The sequence below is a fragment of the Taudactylus pleione genome, unplaced genomic scaffold (genome assembly GCF_031769625.1).
Source record: "Taudactylus pleione unplaced genomic scaffold, aTauple2 ptg000885l, whole genome shotgun sequence".
Lineage (NCBI taxonomy): Eukaryota > Metazoa > Chordata > Amphibia > Anura > Myobatrachidae > Taudactylus > Taudactylus pleione.
In genome coordinates, this window is record NW_028285286.1 from 1,282,847 (window position 1) to 1,305,418 (window position 22,572).

At 48.3% G+C, this 22,572-nt stretch overlaps 1 protein-coding gene across 2 annotated transcripts in view; it reads right to left on the bottom strand.

Annotated features, from left to right (window-relative positions):
* Positions 1 to 9,592: 9,592 nt before the first annotated feature.
* LOC148474183 (neural-cadherin-like) overlaps positions 9,593 to 22,572 on the bottom strand; it is a 143,588-nt gene continuing 130,608 nt past the window's right edge. The window contains exons 27-33 of one of the 2 annotated variants that reach the window (XM_088458988.1): positions 21,367 to 21,541; positions 19,452 to 19,618; positions 19,118 to 19,376; positions 15,554 to 15,734; positions 14,283 to 14,518; positions 12,032 to 12,183; positions 9,593 to 10,465 (exon numbers count right to left, since the gene is read on the bottom strand). In XM_088458988.1, coding sequence (XP_088315114.1) covers positions 10,046 to 10,465; positions 12,032 to 12,183; positions 14,283 to 14,518; positions 15,554 to 15,734; positions 19,118 to 19,376; positions 19,452 to 19,618; positions 21,367 to 21,541 — 1,590 coding nt within the window. In that variant the 3' untranslated portion in view covers positions 9,593 to 10,045. Of the gene's footprint in view, positions 10,466 to 12,031; positions 12,184 to 14,282; positions 14,519 to 15,553; positions 15,735 to 19,117; positions 19,619 to 21,366; positions 21,542 to 22,572 lie in introns of both variants that reach the window. The other variant, XM_088458989.1, reaches the window with a different exon arrangement.

Here is a 22,572-nt window from a genome sequence, read left to right on the forward strand (position 1 = left end):
GCATACCTCTCCTCTGTTTGTCACAGGTCAGTGTATGCAGCGCTGAGTCCTACCAGCCTGAGGGTCTGAGTAGTTGAGAATCAGCGCTAATAGTGCAGGGATTTGTTTCTTCTGCATTGTATGTGACTGAACTGCTAGCCTGCTGTCTGTACTTTCACTTTCTACTGTCAGCTTTATTACTGTCCCTGATCTTGCTCTGCTCAAAGCCCTTGCGGTGCGCGGTGTGCAGGGTGTTATTCACACTATACCAATACGTATAGGTGTGAGTGTCACATACTTACCATCATGTCTGAGACTGATTTTCCTCTCCAGCTCATGTGTACTAAATGTAAGGTACCAATAGCGGAGGGAGAGGGTAACGCGGAGGGGTTATGCCCCCAGTGCCTGGCACTGTCACGGCCGATTATGGTCACGGTCCCGGTACAGGAACCTCCCTGGGCTTGTTTCGCTAAGGCGCTTACAACCCTTGTGGGCCAGCTAGCTCCGCCACCTGCGTTTACCCAGACGGGTTTGTCCCAGCAGTCAGTGGTGTCGTCACCCATGCGGGAGTTCCCGAGACAATTGATGGTACCCCACAGTCTCCCTGTCCCTTCCCAGGTTTCTCCGGAGCCTGCGTGGGTTAATACTCTTAACTACATCGGTTCAGCATTTGTCCGATGTTTTACAGGGGGAGTCTGTGTTGCGGCCTCATAACGGCTGGTGGCGTCTTTATCTGCTCCTTATGGGGATGACGATGAGACGTCAGATCATGGGGAGATTCTGGATCTATCTGACCAAGAACCTCTCCGTACCAAAGAGCCGGACGCTAAGTCCAAGGTGTATATCCCTGGTCTTATTCGAGCGGTCCGCTCGGCTTTAGTTATTGAGGATATTGATCCTTTGGTGGCCACATTCATATATGCCTTTTTAAGGATATTAAGGGTGAGGCTACGGTGTTCCCTCTTTCTGATCAATTAGTGGATCATTTAGAGGAGGCGTGGAAAAATCCAGGTAAACGGTTCAGCCCCAGAGACGCTTAGCCGTGGCTTATCCGTTTGCGGTCAATTATTTTTCTAAGCGGGAATCCCCTACGCAAGTGGATTCACATGTCACACGCCTAGTCAAAAGTGCCACATTGCCTATGCCTTCGATGTCATCCTTGAAGGATGTCACTGACCGCAAGGTGGAGATCTGCCTCAAAGCCGTTTATTCCCTTGCAGGGAAGCATCCAGACCGGCTCTGGCCGTGTGTTGGGTAGCCAGAGCTATGGAGCGCTGGGCGGATAATTTGGAGGCGTCTTTGGACTCTGACTGTTCGGCTGAACAGACCGAGTTGGTGGGCAATCTCCGAGACTCGGCCACTTACATTAATGAAGCGGCCTTAGATATTTGTATGCTCACCTCTAGGATCTCCTCTGCAGCCGTGGCTGCTCGTCGCACCTTATGGTTGCGTTCTTGGAAAGCGGACGCGGATTCCAAAAAGGGATTAGAAGGTCTGGACAGGTACTATTTGGTCCAGATCTGGACAAAATTGTAGTTACGTTGGCAGCAGCAAAATCTGCATGTCTTCTGTCTGCTACGATTCTTTCTAGTGCTGGTGGGTCGTCCTTTTGGCCTCACAGGGCCCAAGGTAGGCCTAAAGTACAGTCCTGTCCACGGCAGGCTGGGGCCAAGAAATTGTCCAAGCCCAAGAATCAGGTCTGGAGTACCAGATGTCCGGCTCCTAGGTCAGATAACAAACCTGCGGCCTGACGGTCCAGGCCTCCTTTTGGGGGACCCCAAAGTGGGGGCGCCTGCTTCAGTTCGCCCGGTGCTGGTCGCAGTGCATGTTCCAATTTCCCAGAGGGGCCTGGGTTTCTATTCCATTCTATTTTTGGTGCAGAAACGGTCTTACCGTTCAATACTAAACCTAAAGGCCCTCAGCAAGTCCTTGAGGGTGCCTCTGTTTCGGATGGAGACCCTGCGGTCCATTATTCTGGGGACTACATGGTGTCATTGGACATCCAGGACGCTTACCTGCATATCCCTATTTTTTTGCGCCATCAGCAGTTCCTCAGATTGGCAATCTGCAACGAACATTTCCAGTTCCGGGCACTGCCTTTTGGCCTGGTGACTGCTCCACGGGTATTCACCAAGGTCATGGCGGCTCTCCTGCGGACGCAGGGAGTCCGACTGTTGCCTTATCTGGACGACCTCCTGTTGATAGCGGGGTCTCCAGAGTTTCTTTTACACCATCTGGATCTGACGATTGCGGTACTGCAACGTCACGGCTGGTTGACAAACTGGCAGAGGTCCACTCTCACCCCGTCTCAGAGGATCCTGCACCTCGGGGCCTTATTGGACTCCAGGCAGCAGTGGATCTTTGTGACGGAGGAAAAGATCCTTGCTTTGTAGTTGAGGGTGCGCAGTTGTCTGCAGTGTCGTCGAGTGTCGACACACTTGGCAAAGAGATTATTGGGCTCAATGGTGTCGGTATTCGACATGGTGGAGTACGCCCAATTTCACTCCAAACCTCTGCTGCTATTGATCCGGTCCAGATGGAATGGATTGCCTCAGTGTCTCAAGTCCCAGACGATGGGGCTCACTCCGGATGTTCGCCTGTCTCTAACCTGGTGTTTGCAGACGCCCGTTCTGGGTGGCGAACTGGGTCCTGTTAACAACGGACGCCAGTCTCCGGTGCTGGGGAGCTGTCACGGGTCCACACTTGTTTCAGGGCAGGTGGACTCGGGCGGTAGCGGAGCTTCCAATAAACATTCTGGAGCTCCATGCGGTGTCAAGAGCTCTCCAGCGGGCACAGCCGGTTCTCCAGGGTCACCCTGTGCAGGTCCCGTCGGACAACGCCACCACGGTGGCCTATTTAAACCAGCAAGGAGGAACCGGGAGAGTGGTCTTTATACCAGGACGTCTTTCGGAGTCTGGTGGACAAGTGGGGTCTTCCAGAGATAGACCTCATGGCGTCCCGGCACAACAACAAGTTGCCGGTGTACGGGTCTCGAACATGAGACGAAAAGGCGTCTCTGGTGTATGCCCTGTCCGTCTAGTAGATGTTCCAGTTTGCCTACCTTTTCCCTCCGTTTTCCCTTCTTCCGCGGGTATTACGGAAATTCAAATCAAGAAGGAGGTACGCTACTGTTGATAGCTTCCGAGTGGCCAGACGGCACTGGTTCTCCGACCTCCAGAGTCTGTCAGTAGACGTTCCTCTGAGGTTACCATTACGACCGAATCTGCTGTCATAGGGTCCTTGTCTTCACCCGGACCTGACTCGGTGTGGCTGTTGAAACGGTCATGCTAAGGTCCAGAGGGTTTTTCTAGCTCCGTGGTGCAAACCATACTAAGAGCTTGTAAACCTTCCTCGGCAAGAATCTACCATCGTGTGTGGCATACTTTCTTCCGGTGATGTAGACCTAGAGGTTATTCCCTTAGGGAGTTCCGCCTGTCTAGGGTGTTGGCTTTCCTACAGGCTGGACTGGATCATGGGCTTCGCCTGGCTTCTCTGAAAGTGCAGGTGTCTGCCCTGTCAGTCTGGTTTCATCGTAGGATTGCTGCGCTCTCTGATGTGCACACCTTTATGCGAGGTGTTCTTCGCATTCAGCCACCTTTTGTTCCACCGGTGGCGCCTTGGAATTGGGCTGTGGTCCTGAGAGTTCTCTAGGGACCGCCGTTTGAACCACTGGACTCAGTGGACTTTAAATGGCTTACAGCTGAAACCATATTCCTTCTGGCCATTGCCTCGGCCAGACGGATGTCGGATTTAGGGGTTCTCTCTTGTAGACCCCCTTTTCTGAATTTTCATAGGAATAGGGCGGTGCTTCGCACTCGTCCGGGATTCCTTCCCGAAGTGGTATCCAGTTTTCACATCAATGAAGAAATTGTTGTGCCGGCTTTCAATTCACCTGGACTTTCAGTGGGTGAAGCCACTTGGGATGTTGTGCGGGCATTGAGAATTTATGTTGATCGCACTTCTTCTTTTAGGAAGTCGGACGCCTTGTTTGTCCTCTATGGCTTCCGTAAAAAGGGTTGGCCTGCTTCAAAGTAGACTTTGGCAGGCTGGATTCGTATGGCAATTTCAGAAGCTTATCTTCATGAAGGTCTTCCAGTTCCCTCCTTGGTGAGGGCTCATTCCACTAGGTCTGTGGGTCCTTCGTTTGCAGCTAGACGTGGTGCCTCTGCAGTTCAGATCTGCAAGGCTGCTACGTAGTCTTCTGTCAATACCTTTGTGAGGTATTACGCTTTTGACATCTTTGCCTCTCAGGATGCTTCCTTCGGGCGGCGGATTCTCCTCTCAGCACAGGAGCGTCCCCACCCTTAAAGGATACTGCTTTGGGACATCCCCAAGGTATCCTGTGGATACCCTATGGACCCTGAAGTAGAAAATATGAGATATGGTAAGAACTTACCCTTGTTATCTCTATTTCTACGAAGTCCATAGGGTTCCACAGGACTCCCGCCCTGTCGCACCTGTACTGCAGATGGGCTTTATTCTGGTCACCGTTTTTTCCGTCTCCCTATGGTGAGAATGTGATTCTTGTGAGTGTCCAGATTTTTTTCTTCTCTCTCTTTCTTCTCCTCCTCCGGCCTATGGCTTGTGACGTAACTGAGATGCCTTGGCCCGGGGGCGGGGTATAGGAGAGGGACCCAGATGCATCCTGGGAGGCTGAAAACTTTAACTCTGTGGTGCCTGAAGACTGACGTCATCACCTATACCCCAAGGTATCCTGTGGAACCCTATGGACTTCGTAGAAATAGAGATAACAAGGGTAAGTTCTTACCATATCTCATATTTTTTAAAGTTGTGTCTGTGTCGTTCTCTGACAGTGTTGTCTAGATGCTTTACAGTTGTCATGGGGTCTTTAAGACCTAAATTTCCTGGCACATAGAGAGAGAAGGTTCCAACCCCTCCTTCGTGTGGCTCAAAGCTTCTGCTTTGTTGCAGGAGTATTGGACAATGGATGAAGGTGCAGAGCCTTGCTCTTCTTAAATCCGAAGGTGCAATTGGAAGATTCCATGTTGGTTGCCATGCACACCTTCCTGCAATCAGCTCTGCACCTCCCGTAAAAGTGCTATCTTCCTCTACAAGAAGAGGAGGAAAACATCACATTTCCCAGTGTTTGTGACCTTTTTGCAGGAAGTTGTGCATGGCAATCTGCATGGAATCATTCTTGTGCACTTCAGGATTTGAATTTGGTCTTGGTGGTTTTAAGACATCCTCCATTAGAACGGGTTTGGTATGGAATACCGCCGGACGCAAGTTCTAATCCCGACGCTGGAAGACCGGCAGTTATGATCCAGAAAGGTAAGTATTTTAACTATTTACTAACCCAAACCCCCCCCAACCCTAACCCTCCCTTAGGGGTGCCTAACCCTAACCTCCCTGCCAAGTGCCTAACTCTAACCCCCACCCTCTAAGTGCCTAAACCTAATCCCCCCCCTTCCCCGCATCCTAAACCTAAGTCTCCCGGGAAGGGGGGGGGTGACTAACCCTAACCCCCCCTTCCCCTATCCTAACCCTCCCGGGGGGAGCTGCCTAACCCTAACTTTTAAACCCCGCGGCTATCTGCGCCCACCACCCGGCTTACCTTCGATCGGTATGCCGGGCATCAGGCTTCCGACGTAGGTAAAATGACAGGCGTCGGGAAGCCGGCGGTCGCCATTTGGACCGTCGGCTTCCTGACTGCATCTCATTAGAACCGCTGGTGGTGAACTTGGTGCTCCTGCTGGTTATCTTCACAGTATAAAAGATTATGGAGCTGGGGGTTCTGTTTTACAGAGTTTTGATTCTTGTTCTTAATAGTTTTAGCATAAGATGGGGTTAGATTTCCACTTAAATCTGAATAGTGTGATCCCGGCTTTGTGCTGGGCTCTGCGGAGGAAGAGTGCTCTCTATTCACGTAGTAGATGCTGTTAGGGCTTAAAAACCTTTGGACGAATCTTGAGATTCAGGCGATTTCGGATATTTTGGTCCTTTCTGATGCCAGCTGAGGTTGGCCTGCATCGGAGCAAGCTATGATTGGGTGCATTACGTCTGGCTTAGCATTGTCTAGGAAACTTTATTCCTTATCGTGTAAAGATGTATTTTTCGAATGAGTATGTGCCCCTTGTGCGGAAGGCCAGGGAGCAATGGCTGATTAAGTCTTGGACACCAACCTAGCTCTTAGAGCGTACAAGGATACTTGTATTGGATAGAATGTGCTGCAACCTGTAGGTTCTAGCATACCCCACCCATAAGGAAAACTTTGGGAAGACCCCATGGTCCGACCTTTTGGCTGGAGGCAGCCAGGGCGAGGGGGGCGAAGCCACGATGGCGCGATTCAAAGGGAATTGCATCATAGGCCGCTTGTGCCCCCCACTTCACTGGGGAAGTAGGAGGCTGCATTTGAGTGGCCCCAGCCCCCGGGAGTCTTGTCTGCCTTTCCGTGTGGCTGGGAGCTTCACCTCGATTTTCAGGAGCCTCCCGGCCATTCCAGGGGGGTAGGTGAGTATTCTATGGTCCAGTGACCCCCAACGGAATGATAGCGAAAATGTGTGTTATATACTTGCTTTAAATCCTTTTATCTGATTCCATTGGGGGGAGACTGTGTGCCTGATTCAGACCCGCTTGCAAGCGGGTCGATGGTGGGCTCTGGGCACGCGTAGCGGCCGCACTGCGCATGCGCAAGCCCCGGAGCGAGGGAGAAATTCTCGTTTTGTAGGCATGGCGGGGGGGGTGGCTTCACAAACGGAGGCGTTCCCAAGCGAACACCTGCCGTTTGTGGGCGGCCCTACTGACATCACCAATGATGTCAGTGGGAGAGCTTCCGGCTCTATTAGAGCCGGAGTCTCTCTGGGGCTTGCCGAAGACGAGACCCTACCACAAGGGTCTCGTCGCAAGCCCGATGGTCGCGATGGTCTTGACCATCATCCTGGCCGCTCGTAATAGCAGTGGGTGGTCACCCACAGCTATGCGAGCGGCCAGGAGGCCGCACATAAAAAAAAAAAATGCTCTGATTGCGAGCGAGCGCTCTTTCAGAGCGTCCGTCTCTGAATCAGGCCCTGTGTCCACTCGTTACTCTACAGTTTTATGGTTAGGGATGGGTTTTTGTTTTGTTTTTTTAAATCCCTCTCACGTTTGTTCCTTTCTATTCTGTTCTGAAGTTCGCTGTGGGGAATGTGCAAAGAGGGGCAATGTGTCAACATCTTGCAGATTATTTAAAGTGCCAGGTTTGAGCCTCAGTGGTATAAAGGAAAGACGCCTGAAGCCCACTGAGAAGCGAACAGTACAGAGAGTGCTGTAGCTGTCATCTGGGTGGATGGGAGCTTGGTAGGACCCTGTTTTTATTAGCCCAGTATTTATATAATATAGCAACAACAAGGAAACGCATCTATGCTGCTTTCTTTAAAGAAAAAAAATGCCCCAGTGGAAAGAATAAGACACAATGAAGAAAAAACGCTGACGTACCATGCATGATCGCATTTAGGCCCTCATTCAGAGCCGCACGCTCTGAATGAGGGCCGCCCTCCATGAAAATGGAGCGTCCTCCTGGACGCTCGTATAGCTGTGGGTCACCACCCACAGGCTATACGAGCGTGCAGGTTGATGGCCGCGATGGTCGTGACCATCGCGACCATCGAAACTGCGAGCCGGAGCCTGCGGTTGAGGTTTTCAACCGCAAGCTCCGGAGTGATTTTGGCTCTATCAGAGCCAAAATCACTCCCACTGACATCACTAGTGATGTCAGTGGGCCGGCTTCTGACGGGAGGCGTTCCCGTGGGAACGCCCCCGTCAGGGAGGCACGCCCACCAAAGGGGGCGTGCTGTCAATCAACATCGACAGCACGCCACCTTTGATCAGACACAACGAGCGAAGGACTTTCCTTCGCTCGTCACATCTGGCGCATGCGCACGACGGAGCTCCCTCCGTCGTGCGCATGCTCAGTGCAGAACATCGACCCACTTGCGAGCGGACAGCCGCTCGCGAGTGGGTCTGAATCAGGGCCTTAATGGATTGCATTTTTTGGTAAGTAAAGAGCGGAAAAATGCATTTAATAAAGCGCGTGTGCCCCGGGCTAGTTAGCCTGGTTGTTACAGGGGTTATTTTATGCCCATTTATCCAGAGTAAACACACTGGAATCTGCATACTTATAGCCTCTATTTATATTGCTCAAAAGCTGGAAGTGATGACTCTTAAATCATGGGTTGGAGGTAATAGAAGTACCTGGATTTATGAAGGCTTTATCTGGCAAGCAGAACCGGCTTACGTGGCTGCTGAACCATAGCCGTATTACAGCCCGCTTTCCTGCGGGTGCCTGGATTAAAGAACTCAAATAAACAATTTTAATATTTATAGTCAAAGGCCGTGTTCTAGGCTTCTGTTCCCGTATTCAGAAGCGAAACAAGTGGAAACACATTTGTATTCTATAAACATAATTTAACATGCAATTTAATTGTTTTGTGCTGATTTTCCTACGCTACACAGTATGTTGTCTCGTAAGCGCCTATTACATTACCTGGCCGTCCTATTGTTGCTCTATAGTAGCCGGAAAGTGACAGATCTAATCGCAGAGGTAGTCTGTGACTAAACCCGATGTGCACAGCAATACCAAATACGAAATAGGAACAGTATTAATAAGTCATATGCTTGTTTCCGTTAAACAGCTTTATAGGACTTCGCCTGTATCCAGAAAACCCTATCCTGCACCAAGGAGCCTTAACAAGGATGAAACAGACTTTCGTGTCCTCAGCGTCCACTGGGCGGAGCAAATACACGGAGATGACATTACCCAGAGGTCTGCTCACCTAACAGGAGTGGCTTTTTTTTTTCTGCCTATTGTCCATAGGGATTACCGTAAAATTCTTTGAACCCTGACCGTTTCAGTAATACAACACATGCACACTGCAAAGTTCAATGAATGTTGCATATTAACCAGTTCATTGCTAATTAAATATATTGGCTGTATAAAAAAAAAACAGAAATGGTGATCTCTACTTTTGTTTTTTAATGACATATTTAATTGCACCAAAATCTAACTATAGGAAAGTTATAAAACCGCATTTTACTATTTCCTCAAAATGTTCAATGCATGAGTAGAATACTAGGTAAAGCATGCGTCAATAAGGCACATTAACATACGAATAGGTCCTTGGTATGTAATAAAACAATTTTGTTGGGGTTTTGTTTTTGCATGTTGTGATGGAGAGGGATGAAGTATTCCATCACACTTTACTTTGGTATTTCATCACGTTACCCTCTTTGTTACAGTTTGTGAATATTGTACTACACTGGCCGAACAGCTGGATGATACATATGTATGAAGTACACAATAGGGGTTTGCTCACAGTTTAATGGATCTCATTTAGAAATAGGTGTTGCCTTCGTCATGGTTTTCTATAAATGCTCAATACAATATTTGTGTTTATTTTGCTATTATTGTAGATTAATTTGCCTTCTAGCAAATACAGGGGAAGGAACAGCTCCAAAAAGCTTCCAGTATAATGTCCGTTCCTAGCCAGCGATGACTTGTGTGCTAGCGTCCTGTGTGTCTATAGTGACGTGGTACAGTAAGTGGTGAGTATTGCTGTTTGGATCTTGTATCCATGCTTCCGTTCTACTGACCAGTCATTTCCAACAAACATTAACAAAAGCCTCAAAACACATTTAATATAAAATGACAGTAATACAGGATAACACATCACGTGTAACAGGCAGACCACTCCTGAGGTGCAGAAAAATGGTCTCCACAAAACAAATTGAACATAAAAAGTTATCTTCTTGGTGTATGGGGATCATTTAGGGGTCATCACACCGTACAAAGTTCCTGAAGAGTCAGTGTTTATTTTATGATAGCTTAGATATCCCAAGCCCTTGTCTGCTTTTGAATGCAAGCTCTGTGGGCAAGGGAGCATTGCTGTAGCTGCACACGTTAATGTTCTCATCAGCACTGTATGTACTTTTGTACACAGTATTCTACTTAAACATCATTATTAGAAAACGTCCGCAAGCGCCAGCAGTGATGGTACAGACTAGCAATGCATGTATGTACGTACGTATGTGACATATAACATGTCTCCTCTGTACCCGTGTTCCATAGATTTCACTGAGTATCATCATCTTCTGTGTAGGAGTACAGTTTACTGAGGTAGCTAAATTTGGGCCCCCATGCTCTCAGATCCTCGTACTCCAAGTCTGATTCCAGCCCAGATGAGGCCAGTGTACTGAGGCTTCCGGCGCTCGACCCTGCTCCCTCTGTATCGTACACCTTCAAGCTGTCGCACGACGAGTGCATGTAGGCAGCGTCTTGACAGACGTCGTAGAAATATTGCCCGAAATCTCCACTGGTAAAAGAGCAGCTCAGTCTTGACGCTGCCGGTTGCGACGCTGCCTTGTGGCTGTCGGACGTATCATAATCGCAGCTTAGGGGGCCGTTTACGTGCTGCTCCCTCCACGTCCTGCAGAGAGAGTGGCCCTGGCTTCTCCGAAGGGACAGCTGGAGATCTGTCATGCTGAATGCATCCTGCGGTACATAATCATTATAATTAAACCTGATTGGCACGTCACATACTGTAGCTTTACTTTGGATGGAAGAAGAAGACCATAGGAGCGATTCAATTTACATAAACCTCTTCAGAATTTCAGCCCTTTCCTAAACGGCTTAGCCAACAGAACGCAATTCTGTTTCTATGTAAAGATAATGACAGTTAATATAAGGATTTATCTACTAAGAGCATACTGAAATGTGCGCACGCAAAGACGTAGGGTACCTGGCGCGCGGAGAATGGATGTTTGGCGAGACTGCAGCGTATGAGGACACATCTGTAGGTAAAAGTGCCTCCCCCACTGTCAGACCCCTGTTGATGTTAAGGCAACTCTTGAATAGACAGTATATACAGTAACTAAATTACTGTCACAGTAACCATGGGCTACCGTACAATTGGTTCCACCGAATGTTTATAGCTAATTTTCTGAGGAATGTGTTAATAATTCTACATTGCAATTTCGGCTTTAGTCCATGTATTCTATGATACTTTACAGTCTGGGGGGTCTATTTACTAAGCAGTGTTAGGAGACAGAGTGAAAAGTGATAAGGTACCAGCCAATCAGCTCCCAACTGCCATCTGAAAAATGACAGTTGGGAGCTGATTGGCTGGCACCTTATCACAGACTTATCACTTTTCACTCTGTCTCCTAACACTGCTTAGTAAATAGACCCCTGGATCTCTTGCACTGGGATACCGGCACGGCCTCCTGCCATTAGTGTGCTCCTCTCTCTTTATCCACGTTCTCCCCATCTCTCTCCACTTCCTCTCCCATCGCCCAACCCCCCCTCCCCCCCTAGTCTCCCTCACTTTACTCTCCGCCCTCTTTTTTTTTTTATAAATAAGTGTAAACAGCGCAATCATACAGTAGATGCAACCAATATATTATTGTAGTCCTACTTGAATATCAATGACATGTGGTGCTGCCTGTGCAGAGAGACACCAGCATCTTCGCTCAGTGCATGAAGACTTGTGTCTGACCTGCCAGCCTGGGTGTGACTTGTGGAGCAACCGAAGGTGGGATCGGTGTGAGTTGTAAGGGGACGTGGTAATCTAGATCAGGATGTGTGACCATCCAGCTGTGAGGGGAGATGGCAGGGGGCTTTGTCCTAGCAGGTAGTCAGTGAGAGCTACGAGGGGATGTGTCCTGGCAGGCAACCAATGAGGGGAGATGGCAGGGGGCTTCGTCCTAGCAGGCAGTCAGTGAGAGCTACGAGGGGATGTGTCCTGGCAGGCAACCAATGAGGGGAGATGGCAGGGGGCTGTGTCCTAGCAGTCAGCCAGTAAGAGCTATGAGGGGAGGTGGCACAGGGTACATGTCCTGGCAGGCAGCCAATGAGAGGAGATGGCTGGGAGATGTATTCTAGCAGCCAGCCAGTGAGAGCTATGAGGGGAGATGAGAGGGGGCTGGGTCTTAGCTTGATGGCTATGAGGGGAGGTGGCCGGGGACTTGGCCTACACAAACATTAGCCTGTTATACAGTGTAATAGATATAATAGATCTGTGACTGGGTGTAATTGTATAACCCAGGAACCCTCACTCACCTGATCCTCCTCCCCGCCTCCCTCCTCTTTGTAGTGAAATATATTTTGCTGGGTGTCCTTTGGCTCCTCATACGCAGAAACATGGTAGACTCCTTCATTTACTTTTCTCCTCTTGTTGCAGTGAGAGCACAGGACGGCACCTGCAATCAGAGCTGCGATGGACAAGAAGTCTGGTGAGACACCGCTGCACAACACACCCCTGTTTGTGTTCAGTTGTAGCAGGTTTCAATACTGTGTTTTTGTTACATTGTAAGTCTTGTTTGTGTTACATGGTAGCAGGTGTTGTTGTTTTGTTTGTTACATTGTAGGTCTTGTTTGTGTTACATGGTAGCAGATGTTGTTTTGTTTGTTACATTGTAAGTCTTGTTTGTGTTACATGGTAGCAGATGTTGTTTTGTTTGTTACATTGTAAGTCTTGTTTGTGTTACATGGTAGCAGATGTTGCTTTGTTTGTTACGTTGTAGGTCTTGTTTGAGTTACATGGTAGTAGATGTTGTTTTGTTTGTTACATTGTAGCATGTGCTCTTGCGTTTGTTTTAGCGTTTTTAGGATTATTTTATGTCCTGCCCCGTATGGTCCCACAAAAAGGTAAGAACAAGAAGAAAAGCTCTGCAATTATTGCCTCTGAATCTGCGGATAATCGGCGGATTGCAGCAATAATCGCACAGTGTATGCCCATGATCGATAAGGGTCAGGCATGAAAAATCCTCCCAACATGCCCGACTGATCCCATCATTTCAGGAAATGTGTCCTCCCCAAGGGAGGGACGCAGATGTCATGTGGCCATATACACTGAGAGATATCTGCTGGGTGTCAGGCTGCCAGATAAAGTGCCCAGCTTAAGACATTAGGCGTAATTAATAGCCCACCAATGGGCAGGATGACTGAATACATTTTGGGGGGGGGAGAGTCCCGCTTAAAGCGGTTTTCTATTTTCAGATGACAATAGACGGGCCCTCCTGCAACCTTACCTCTCTGCCTTCCATCTGTGCTTCTCACTCATGTACCCAGGGCCAGATTAACAATGGGGCGGATGGAGCTACAGCTCCAGGCCTCCACATAAAAATAGGCCCATTGTCATGACAACATGATGTTGACTGGCCGTCTGCTCTCCACACGGTCAGCCATAAATCACAAGTAGTAAAATTGTATTTCTATTTACCTCACAAAATGAAGGATTTTATTTCTTTTATATATTGGAGGGAGACATTGGAGCTGAGAGTATAGTGGTGTACACGCCCACATGGCACTGGCCACACCCACACAGCACTGGTCACACCTCCTCTGCTTCTCATAATAGGCCCTTTGGTCATTTTCAGCTCCAGGCCCATGTGGCCCTCAATCCGGCCCTGCATGTACCTAATATCAGGCAGATTTTCGGTTTGTAGCTCCTGCCTAATGATATAAATATATGACTAAAAGTTCCAGGAAGGCGCGTGTAATACAGTAACTTATCTGAAGGTGGACAACTCTAAAGAAGTGCAGATGTTGGGTAACAATAACTTGGCATGTGGGTATATTTTTGGTCACATACAGCGTCCGGCTGTAGCCGTTGGGATGTGAAGCGCTGTAATATTACACAGTTCTCTAGGACAGTGGTCGGGGAGCAGGGGTAAATTACCCCACATGGGGTAAAATTGAAAATCCTGGGGGTAATGGACTGACAGCCGGGCTTGCATATGAATCATCCTATAATATAGAATGAATCATATGCATGCCCGGCTGTGCCGCAGGGAGGCTCTAAGCCGGACGCCCGCTGAGATGTTATTACCAGCGGGCGCCCGGCTCCTTCCCTGCAGCGCCGCGTTAGCCGGAGGCATTGGGGCATTGTCTGGGGGCACTACTACACGGGCATTATATGGGGGCACTACTACAGTGGCATTATATTACAGGGGCATTATATGGGGGCACTACTATATGATTCCTTTCAAATCAAGGGGGTAACTTCGGTGTATCTAAATATATTTTGGGATAATAGGTAAAAAAGTTTCCTGACCCCTGATCTAGAATGACTAATTTTGGAGACTTCCAATTTACCAATGAAAGCCAGCACTTTGTCTGTGCAAACCATAGCCATGGGATCCCAGGGAGCCCCAGCATTTGTTACCCTGTACCTGCTGCCACATCCGCCCGCACACGGCTTCCATACAGCAGCCTCACCGCAGCTGTGTGATAAATTGCACATATCTGAATCCCCATATCAGCCCCAGGAGTATTTGGGTTCATGCGGGAGAGCTTCATCATGAATTACCTATCAGTGCGGTGGAGCAAATACAGATAAGGAAGGTGATGAGCCCAAATTGTGGATCAAGGCTGTGCAGAATGATGTCGCAGTTACTGCCCACATATCCCTCAGAACATAGGCAGGTAAACTCAGCTGGTGATCGCGGTATACAGGAGCCATGTTTGCAAGGAGTCCGCACGCACACAGTGTACATGCACCACTGGCCTGTGTTATTCTCTATTAGCAGGTATCCTGGGGGGCAGCTGTGCAAGAGAGAATGTGAGGAGCAAAGGGTTAGCATTTCCAGGTATACAGGATTAAACTACATATGTCGCCATGATTTCATATACACAATGATCTATACAAAATGGAGGCGGTCATTTGTGGGCTGAACCAATATTGCACAGAAAATTGGCCTCAGACTGCACACCCTGAAAATATATATAAATATATATATATATATATATATATATATATATATATATATATAATTGGAGGTGCTTTATATATACACAAAAAGAAGAAATACAAGTGCACAACTCCAAATTAACTGATTATATATAACCAATATTCGTAACAATGCAGCCAATCATTCACTAGGAACAAGTGACATCACTGAGAATGCAGTCTATCCATACACTAGGAGTCCGTGACATCACTGAGAATACTGCCTAGCCATTCACTAGGAACCTGTGACATCAGTGATGTCCTTGTGAATGGATAGGCTGCATTCTCAGTGATGTCACTGGCTCCTAGTGACTGGATAGGCTGCACTCTCAGTGATGTCACTGGCTCCTAGTGAATGGATAGGCTGCATTCTCAGTGATGTCACTGGCTCCTAGTGAATGGATAGGCTGCCTACTCAGTGATGTCACTGGCTCCTAGTGAATGGATAGGCTGCCTACTCAGTGATGTCACTGGCTCCTAGTGAATGGATAGGCTGCATTCTCAGTGATGTCACTGGCTCCTAGTGAATGGATAGGCTGCATTCTCAGTGATGTCACTGGCTCCTAGTGAATGGATAGGCTGCATTCTCAGTGATGTCACTGGCTCCTAGTGAATGGATAGGCTGCATTCTCAGTGAAGAAAAAGATGCCAGAAATTGACTGAATTCTATTAATGGCCATCTCCACTATTCAATCACATAGGTAGAACTGCCTAAATACCCCTTTTTTAAATTTGTATTCTCCCTAGGACAGTGTTTAATGTATTCTAGACCACGTTGTAAAGTGGAATACAGCCACAAAGAGAAATGACACATTATTGGCTATAGGTCGTATATTTATATATGATCTTACCTGCATTCGTGTATCATCCACAGATCTGTACAGAGAAAGCCCCGACTACAAGGGTGACTCTTGCAGACCTCGGACACACAACCCTTGGTCACTCCGTGTTTCTTTATAACAGACACAGGAGAGCTGGACTGGTTATCCATGGGAATACGGTAGTTATTCAGTCTTGCGTTCTTTATGCAGCCTATTGGCAGAAATAACTTGTTACCTTTACATCTTGGGTACAAATTGTTTCATATAATAGCCATGGATGGTGTTTTTTAAATGGAACTACACACATTGGCCACTTGGGGGAGCCTGGGCAACTTGTGCAGCTGTAGATGTCCCATTATCAGGTCTTTCCAGGCTCCTGTCTATATAGGTTACTATCAGTGCTTGTGCTGTGTATCTATCCCAGTGTAAGTACAAGGCATTTCTTCATATTTTAAGCTTGCAGCCCACCACCCTCATGGTGCTGTAGGTCCTGCTGTGACCCCATGCTTAGGATGATGAGGATTTGCAGATATAATCATTTCCATCCACCCCGCTCTGATCGCCTCCTCTCACTCCACCATCTACACTGGGACTTCCCCCTTCCCCTGCTCTATCACACTTCATACAAGCTCATCATAAATCTCTACTCAGCACGGAATCCGTATGAGATCACAGCAGTCAGGATGCCTGCTGTCAATATACCGACAACGGCATCCCAATGCTCAGGATCTTGACAAGGGTCCGGTAAGTATGGTAACCCTACCCCCCCCCCCCCCCCTTCTCCCCCTAACCTTCTGTTCTTGCATCCTAACACTAACTATCCCCCCACCACCACCCTAACCCTCCCCGTTAGTGCCTAACCCTAACCACCCCCCAGTAGTCCCTAACCCACCCCCAGGGGTACCTAAGCCTAACCTCCTCCTCCCCTAGCGTAACGCCTAAACCTAACCCTTCCCCTCCCATTGCGGCTAATACCTAACCAGCCACGCTATACTTATGATCGGCATCCCTGCCGTCTGGATTTCGGTGTCGCCATCTCCACTACTGTCGGTATTCCGCGCCGGTCTTCTGGCCGGGTAGTGGCATTCCGGAGCCGGTATTTCGTCAGTAGGTATAATAACTGCATCTCCTCTGCACCTATGACCTCCCACCTTCCCTCTCTCCCAGCTCACCCTCCTGGTCACTATACCCCCTCTCAGGCTGTAAGGAGTAAATTTACTAAGGTGCGGGCTTTTAGAAGTGGAGATGTTGCCCATAGCAACCAATCATATTTTACTTAACATTTATCTAGCACCTTCTAGAAGATAATAGCTAGAATCTGATTGGTTGCTATAGGCAACATCTCGACTTCTAAATACTGTCACTTTAGTAAATATTCCCCTAATCCTTCACAGTCAAAGCTTTCTCCCCCTGGTATCTCGTCCTAGCACTATCCTTGTCACTAGTGTGTGTTTCTTCCCATCTACATTTCCCCACTGGTAACTCGGTACACCCATGTAGCGGGTACAGGCCATTGAGCGTTTTACGCTCCCTACTCACCACCCACCATTGCTGGCCTCTACAAGCATTAAGCTGGGTACACATCATACGACGGTGCGACCCAGCGACCGGTGTAACGATACACACTAAAAAGATTCACCATACGATGGTGCAATCAATATAGTGTTACATGCTGCATGTAACTATACCACATCGTTCATTGATTTGTCCAGCAGGACTGCAGATGGGACGATGCAATGGACGACGGCCGGGAGTGGCGGATGGGGCGTACAATACTATACAATCTGTATGATATATCGTTCTGATCTGCGTACCCAGCTTTAGTCAGTCTCTTTTACCCCTCTAATCCCCTTACCTGTCTTTTTTTTTTTTTTTTTATATGTAGTGTTTATGGTTCTCACTGTATTGTGGTACCGCCTTGTGGTGCCCTATACATAAAAGTTATTAATCTAAATATAAGCTTTAGGTTTGCTGGATGATTACAGATATGTTCTGACAACTTCTTGTATTTTTTTGCTTTTATGCCAAAGATTTCCGTTTGAGTTTTATGCTCTTTTTGTTTCCTTTTTTTTTTACCCTCATTAGTTCTTTGCCTCCACTGATATTTTGCTTTTATTGATCTTATGAAATCTCCAAACAATCAGAGTTCTACAAAGTTCTACAAATGTTGGTGACTATACGTTTGGCATCCAGGTGCTGACTATGTTTAAAACTACTTTTTAACTTGATATGAAGAAGAAACAAAAGCAGAGAAAACACATTCATGCTGCAGGCAATGGATGGTGACCGTACTCTGGGCCTGATACAGACCCGTTCGCTCGCAACCGGGTCGATGGCGGGCCAGTGCGCATGCGCACGACGGAGCCGGCTCCGCTGTGCGCATGCGCGAGATCCGGATAGCGATGGGCACTCCGTCGCTCCGGGTCTCGTACCAAAGGGGGCGTGCTGTCGATGTTTAGTGACAGCACGCCCCCTTTGGTGGGCGGGCCGGGGGAGTGGCTGCCCAAACGGAGGTGTTCCCATGTGAACGCCTCCGTTTGGGGGGTGGCCTCACTGACATCACGAGTGATGTCAGTGGGAGAGATTCCGGCTCTATTAGAGCCGAAATCTCTCTGGGGCTTGCGGACACAAGACCCTACCACAAGGGTCTCGTCGCGTGCCCGATGGTCGCTATGCGAGCGGCCAGGAGGCCGTTCTAAAAAAAAAAACAAAAAACGGCCCTGATTCAGAGCGAGCGCTCTGTCAGAGCGTCCGGCTCTGAATCAGGGCCTCTGCCAATTGTGTTGTATGGAATCGCTAAATGGGTCATTTGGGAAAGTCTGTTACTTTTTGACACGTAGCCCTTTGCCCACTACCTGGAAGAATGAGCGGCTCCAGGCTCCGGACTCTTACCCTGCCTCACCTGCTCTCACTCTGCCCAGACAGAAACACTGCCTACAGCTCATGTCGTCAGCGTTCCAAATAGACAAAACTAGAGGTTCATTACTACACAGGCGGAAGGAAGGGGAGCGGTGTAGGTGTGAAAAGTGGGGGATAGTGAGAAAAGAGAGAAATAATTGGGAACGCGAGACAGAGGGAAAAAGGGGGAGAGCGAGAATAGGAGAATAGGACAGAGAGAGAAGAGGATGCTGCTTGCGATTCAGCGACAAGGAGTCCAGAATGCTACCGACTTTAGTAATGATCTGCAAATGTGCTGTAACCCATAGCAACCACATATCTGCTTTTAATAATGCAGTTTCTTGCATCAAGCAGAGGAAACAGATCGGTTACTATGAGCTAAAAGTGTATTAAATCTGTTCAGCACATGTATAATGGCAGCTTATTACATACTTCTGATCTCTACTGTTCACCTCTAGTCTCCTGCTAAAATACACATCATGCCGCCTCTCCCCCCTTATGCAGGCGCGTTCTCACTGCAGGAAAAGGTATCGGGCTCCCAAATTAAGCTCATTATCACCCAGCAGGTCAGGATGTTCTCACTACAGATGAAATCACTGACAGGATAATCAGGTAATCCATTTCAGGATATCCTGACACCCTGCAGTGGCTTTAAAACAAGTGAGTTGTTAGAGAAGAGAAATGACTGATCGTTACCTTGAAAACTCAGCTCTTGCAGGTCGCCATTGCCGAGAATGATGCCGCTTGGATCCACCTTAATTTCCTTATAGATCCCGTGCGTCGCGGTGATGTCTTCGTGTTCCCCTCCTCCGTTCACGCTAAGAGTGAATTCATTTTGTACTCTCTCCAAACTGACTTCTGTCCACTCCCCGGAATCGATCCTGTGACTGGGGAGCGTCACTAAGTAATCGCCATCGCCGAGGTTATAGGACACCGCCAGGAGCCCGTGCAGCACCTGGTAAGATATAGGAGTGACATTTATGCAGAATGAGAAGACTGGACACCCGGCTATATTGCACCCTCCTGTTACCTGCAGGATGATGTACTCGGTCTGGTCCCTCGAGGACAGGCTCAGGACAATGCTGTTGGACTGACGCGTTCGCAACATTGTCTGGAAATGTGTCCTCTGCGGGTGCAACAGGCGAGGAAACCTGTACTGGATAAAGCTTCCAGACTGGAAGAAATGTTCCAGAACATCTGCAAACGATGAGCAACAGGATATAGGAAAGTACAAGAATTATTACTAAAGAGAAGTTGGATGAACTAACTACCGTACAATGTTACTAAGTAGATACAGTCTATTAGATGGAGTCTCACATCACTACTATGTGCTGCTCCTTCCACTATAGAACAATGTGGCTTCCTGCTGCCTCCATGGAATAGGTATGAAGTCCCGGCAGCTGAATATCCCGACGCCCGAAGGCTGAAGATGCCGACAGGGGAGGTAAGTACCCTAACACTAGCCCTCACCCCACCCCCCTAGCCCTCCCTTAGTGATGCCTAACCCTAACCCCCCTTCACGCACCCTGAACCTAACCCTCCCGGGGGGTGCCTAATCCTAACCTCCCCCCAGGGGTGCCTAAGCCTAACCCTAACTGTCTCTGGGGGGTGCCTAACCCTCATCTCCTCCTGGGGCCCCCAAAATGAACCCTTCCCCTGCGGTTAACATCTTACAGGGCCCCGCTTACCTTTGTTCGGGATGCCGGCTGTCAGGATTGCGACGCCTATCTTTAGTCCATGGTCAGGATTCTGGTAAATTAACTACATCCCGCCTCCATTCCCCTCCTCACATCATGTCTCTGCCCCTGTCACATGCAGCCCTGTCCTCACTAACACATCACTCATCTCCTGATATACTCTGTGCTGCTGGGGACCCTGCTCCTCCCATTATATAACTCTGTCTATGGCTTCCTGCTGCCTCCATTCCCCTCCTCACATCATGTCTCTGCCCCTGTCACATGCAGCCCTGTCCTCACTAACACATCACTCATCTCCTGATATCCTCTGTGCTGCTGGGGACCCTGCTCCTTCCACTATATAACTCTGTCTGTGACTTCCTGCTGCCTCCATTCCCCTCCTCACATCATATCACTGCCCCTGTCACATGTAGCCCTGTCCTCACTAACACATCACTGTGCTGCTGGGGACCCTGCTCCTCTTACACTAACTCTGTCTGTGACTTCCTGCTGCCTCCATTGCCCTCCTCCCATCTTGTCACTGCGTTACGTTAATTATTGAGGACCTACTAAAGTAGCGGTAAAACGTAGCATTCTAGTGTCCAAGTCTAGTTCGTCTGTGTGGACTGGGATACATGCAGGTCACAAAGCCCCCTCTTCCGGCGGAAGGAGCCGGACAGGGGCGGAGGGATCTGAAAGGATTCCTCTTCGCAACATGGGACTCCTTCACATGGGCAGGGAGCGGGAACAAACGCCATCTGACAATGGTGAATGCTCCCGCAGTCAAGCTCCAAAAATGTTGTATTTTCAGTGCTTGATGAATTTAGGTCCCTATACTAGTGTATGGGGACAGCGGACCGTATCGAGGCTGAAAGGTAAGCAGCTGCAGAACGAATGGCGCCGTTCCTTATTTTAAACAAAAGTAGGTGAACTTTCTCATTGTCACCGGCTTTTGTATAAAAGAAATGATGATGAATAGACCCTAATACCGGATCAGCTCTCTAATCACCTTGTGCCAGTGTATCTGCTCAGCTACAGCCTGCACTATCCCGATGTACAGCGGATGAAGACGCTTAGATCCCAGCCATACGCAATGACTGCTACTTTCTATCTAGTTCCTTTGGATGCGTGTTCACCTGTACATGTACAGTACATGCATGTGACGGAGCGCAGAATGAGCCCCTCTACTTTATTCTAATCTCAATGGCGATTTCAGCAATCTATTCCGGCGCTAGTGACTCGGCAATGCATACAATCATTAGTCAGTACCTTTATCGCAATCTTGTTGGCTGGAGCCGGGGAGACAGTCACAGCCGGGGGTACCAAGTCCTCCATGACACCTCGATAGGGTCTCGCACAGGGTGGACGGTGATCTGATGGCGTCACAGACGGCACAGCCGGGAGAGCTACTGACCGACTCCAGAGGAGATCCGAGATCAAAGACCTGGGTAACCGAGAGTCCAAAAACACAGCAGATGGGACATAACCTACAATGGTACCGGCAGCTGTTGTATATAACCTACAATGGTACCGGCAGCTGTTGTATATAACCTACAATGGTACCGGCAGCTGTTGTATGTAACCTACAATGGTACCGGCAGCTGTTGTATATAACCTACAATGGTACCGGCAGCTGTTGTATATAACCTACAATGGTACCGGCAGCTGTTGTATATAACCTACAATGGTACCGGCAGCTGTTGTATATAACCTACAATGGTACCGGCAGCTGTTGTATATAACCTACAATGGTACCGGCAGCTGTTGTATATAACCTACAATGGTACCGGCAGCTGTTGTATATAACCTACAATGGTACCGGCAGCTGTTGTATATAACCTACAATGGTACCGGCAGCTGTTGTATATAACCTACAATGGTACCGGCAGCTGTTGTATATAACCTACAATGGTACCGGCAGCTGTTGTATATAACCTACAATGGTACCGGCAGCTGTTGTATATAGCCTACAATGGTACCGGCAGCTGTTGTATATAGCCTACAATGGTACCGGCAGCTGTTGTATATAGCCTACAATGGTACCTGCAGCTGTTGTATATAGCCTACAATGGTACCGGCAGCTGTTGTATATAGCCTACAATGGTACCGGCAGCTGTTATCTATAATCTACAATCTTCCTTTACCTTATAGTCTATTAAATGACTAAAGTCAATCACACAAGACAAAGGAAATAAAACATTATGGAAACCACTGTGTACGAGTCCCTCAGCCAACTGCAACACAGTATATACAGATAATGTGGCCACATTGCGTACAGATACTGATACTCGGCTGGAATGGGTGTAACATTATAACTTATCTAAAGAATTCTGTGACATTACCTTGGATGGCCCCTGAGGCACACAGGACTAAAGAATGCAAAGTGTACCCATTGCTAACACACACATTTACTTGTATTATTAGAGGGGGGGGGGTTTGATCCAGTCATTTTGATCTAACATTCTCACGTAGGAT